Below are 3,293 nucleotides of genomic sequence, written 5' to 3'. Positions count from 1 at the left end.
ACAGCAAATGCTTTTTACTTTACCTCCCCACAAAGTATATACACTTGTAAATGCACACAGGCATAAATATGCAAAAAGTCTAGAAAACTACAGTTTTGAACATTCATAGTAACATCAACCATCAGGCTGGAAGACTATAGGGTCAATAAGAAACTTCTGAATGAAACAGAACCAGTGAACCCAAAGCAAAAAAAAAAAAACAGCCAACAAATTAGGACGTGTACACTAAGGACAGAGACTGCTAAGAACAAACAAAGTTTTAAGTTAATGTTGCAAATACTTTTGTAATGAACTCACTGTAAAAACACAATCTTGAAAAGCCAGAAGAATATTATGCCTCAATGGGGAAAACACTTTTTTTACCAAGGGCATTAACACTTTCCCATGGATTCCAAAACAATTTATGCAATACAGGAACCCAAATCAATTTCTCAGACTCACAGAAAGCTTGTAACCTGGCACTAAAGCTTCCCTTAGTGTGAACTACACTGAAATCAAACTATCTTTATCTATCTACACTGGTGTGCAGAAAACATTCTTCTTTTCCTGCATTTATTTCTGATTTACTGTCTATATACCATTTCAGTCCAGGAACAAGAAAAGACATCCATCACTATAGTCTCATCTTTACTTTCAATGGGATTTCCCTTAGGAGATGGATCACTGTCTTTTTCCTTCTGTTCTCTACGGACTACAAAAAAGCACTGCAAAGTTTTTTGCTAAGCATTACAGGTCCACCATCAGATAGTCATTAAAATGGTATTTGCAGAATTTACTATATATTACCTGTTAAATGACACTACCTAAAGCTGTTAAAACTTGATCAAGTCTTAATCCCTCTCATGGCTTAGCTGTACCTTGTCTACCTGCAAGTACTGTATTTACTTTACTACACTATTTCATAATGAATCCCATAGCTTCTCAGTCTCTACTTAATTCTGAGCCATTATCAGACTTTCTTCCCTCACTGCAAAGTGTTTCACCTTACCTTCTGCTACAGTTGCAAAACTTTAAAATTTCTCACTTCTGAAGCAGTTTAGAGAGACCCTACCACCCACAGTGGTCACTACACCTTTTATCTCCAGACATTGTCCCAACTACTTTTACCATTTTTGTCCATTCATGCCTCTAATACTGGTTACTTATTTTGCAAAAACTTCTTAAACCGTACTTTCTTCGGGTCTAGCAATGTAATCACATTATCACACAAACATCACTACTGTCACATCTCTGTATGCCATACATTCACTCACTCAATTTTAATTCTCACACTGTACTAAATTTTATTTTCTTCTTTATCACCATGCTCCCATGCAGATTTCCACATTCTTGTTTTAGCTGAGAGATGAGAGAGATGAAAGGGACTTGCTCAACTATCAAATGCACGCAGCCAAAATAAAGGAGATAAGTTTCACAGTAAAGGTATATCTTTCTTCTATTTTATTTAATAGGGCCACATAGTGACTACAGTTACAGCAATAATAACAATAATAAACATTTAAGTTTTACTATGCTTTTACATGAAATACAGTTGTGAAGAGAGGAGTCAAAAACTGCCTTGTTTTTTCATAATTACAGGAGTTAATAAAACACTAAATGCATTTAGAAGTTAAAAGTACTTTGTAGACCGCTTTGCATGTGGGCCTTCTTCAAAAACACCTAATTTTGATTTTCTACATGAAAAATCTTTTTCCATCAATCTTATTTTTGATCTCCTAGTTAATGCTAAAAAACATGCTCGGTAGAGCCAACTGCTCTCTTCACAGCATGACGTTTCTGGTGAGTTTTCAGACTGGATGTCTGATTAAAACACTTCCCACATTCTTTGCATATATATGGCCTCTCTCCTGTATGAATTCGACGGTGTCTTTTAACAGTTGATCGGGTTGTGAAATGTTTCCCACAGTCAGGACATCTGAAAAACCTGTTTCGGATGTGAATTTGTTTATGACTAGTAAAAGATGCTCGACTTGATAGACTCTTCCCACAAGTCGTGCATATGAAACTTGTCTTTCCACTCTGCTTTTGCTGGCAGCTGGCATGATTTTTTTCAGAATCAGAATTTTCAGGTCCTTTCTGCCTCAGATGTATTCCATAATGCCTAGTAAGGCTTGACTGATAATTGAAAGTCAAACCACAAAGAGTACAGGTAAAGATATCCTCTGGTATTGGGCAACACTGACTGTAAGAAAAACGGGACTGTTCAGGTAGCACCTTTTTACAATCCCTTGGACTAAACAACTTGTGCCCTTTATGAACTTTCTGATGTAGTAGCAGATGTGACAGACCTCTAAAGGTATCTCCACAAACAATGCAATTATAGATTTTTTTTCTTGTGACAAGCAACTTTTGGACTGAAGGATCGGATGTCTGTGTGGCAATCCTCTCATACTGCCCGGACACTGATGTACTCTTGGAAGTTTTAAAAGGTCTGTTGCTAATATGTTCGTGTTCCAAGAACTCTGGCAAGCCAGTAAAACACATTCCACAATAGGTACAAATCAGTTGTTCCTCTCTTTTGTCAGCCTGTTGCTGCAGAGGCAATAAAACCAACAAATCAGTGTTCTCTTCAGATGTTGCAGGTATTACAAGACTCTGTTCTATTTGATTTTGTTGACGTACAGGTAGTTTTGACTGAAAATCCTTCTCATGTTCAACAGATTTAAAGACTAGAAATGAAAGAAAAAAAGTTAGTATGTAATTTCTACAATATACTTTTGCTGTTTGTAACTCACAGTATCTACAGATTCTAACAGTTTTATCAAATATCTGATTTTTCATAGTTTTACCAAGCTAAATATTATTTTCCTTCAAAAATATGTACTCTCATTTAGAGTTGCGTTACAGGTGGTGCAATTTTAAGACTATGCTGAACCAAAGACTATGCTGAACCAGTATACATACATGTACAATGACAATAATAAAAATACATTTCTGGTCGATTTCATGGCAGACAAAAGAATTATTTTGCTACTCAGGCAAATGGTATAAATAGCAAGAAGGCATGGAACATTTCAAGGTCTAACAACAAGCCTCCAACTGAGTAACCCTGAAAAATAGAGCAGGTGTGCTACTGCAAAAGGTAGTTTTTAAATTCTTGAGAAGCCTCTTTACCAAAGGTAATCAAAGGATGCACATATTTTATGTAAGGGTGGTAGATATATTTCACTAGCTGTTGTGTGAATTCCTGACATTAGTCATATCCAGAGTAGGTATAACATAGAGGTTTATGACTGGAGCTCCGATCATAGATATCTTATTATGTGATTGAGATATGGATGCCAAGAAATGCA

The 3,293-nt window shown here is 36.1% G+C and overlaps 1 protein-coding gene across 3 annotated transcripts in view; it reads right to left on the bottom strand.

The window, feature by feature from the left end:
- Positions 1 to 1,417: 1,417 nt before the first annotated feature.
- LOC122805628 (oocyte zinc finger protein XlCOF26-like) overlaps positions 1,418 to 3,293 on the bottom strand; it is an 83,996-nt gene continuing 82,120 nt past the window's right edge. For all 3 annotated transcript variants that reach the window (XM_044075891.1, XM_044075892.1, XM_044075890.1), the window contains one exon: positions 1,418 to 2,669. In XM_044075891.1, the coding sequence (XP_043931826.1) occupies positions 1,726 to 2,669 (944 nt within the window). In that variant the 3' untranslated portion in view covers positions 1,418 to 1,725. The remainder of the gene's footprint in view (positions 2,670 to 3,293) is intronic.

The sequence above is a fragment of the Protopterus annectens genome, chromosome 6.part1 (assembly GCF_019279795.1).
Source record: "Protopterus annectens isolate FY-2018-M chromosome 6.part1, PAN1.0, whole genome shotgun sequence".
In the NCBI taxonomy this organism is placed as follows: domain Eukaryota; kingdom Metazoa; phylum Chordata; order Ceratodontiformes; family Protopteridae; genus Protopterus; species Protopterus annectens.
This window is presented reverse-complemented; position numbering and strand designations above follow the sequence as displayed.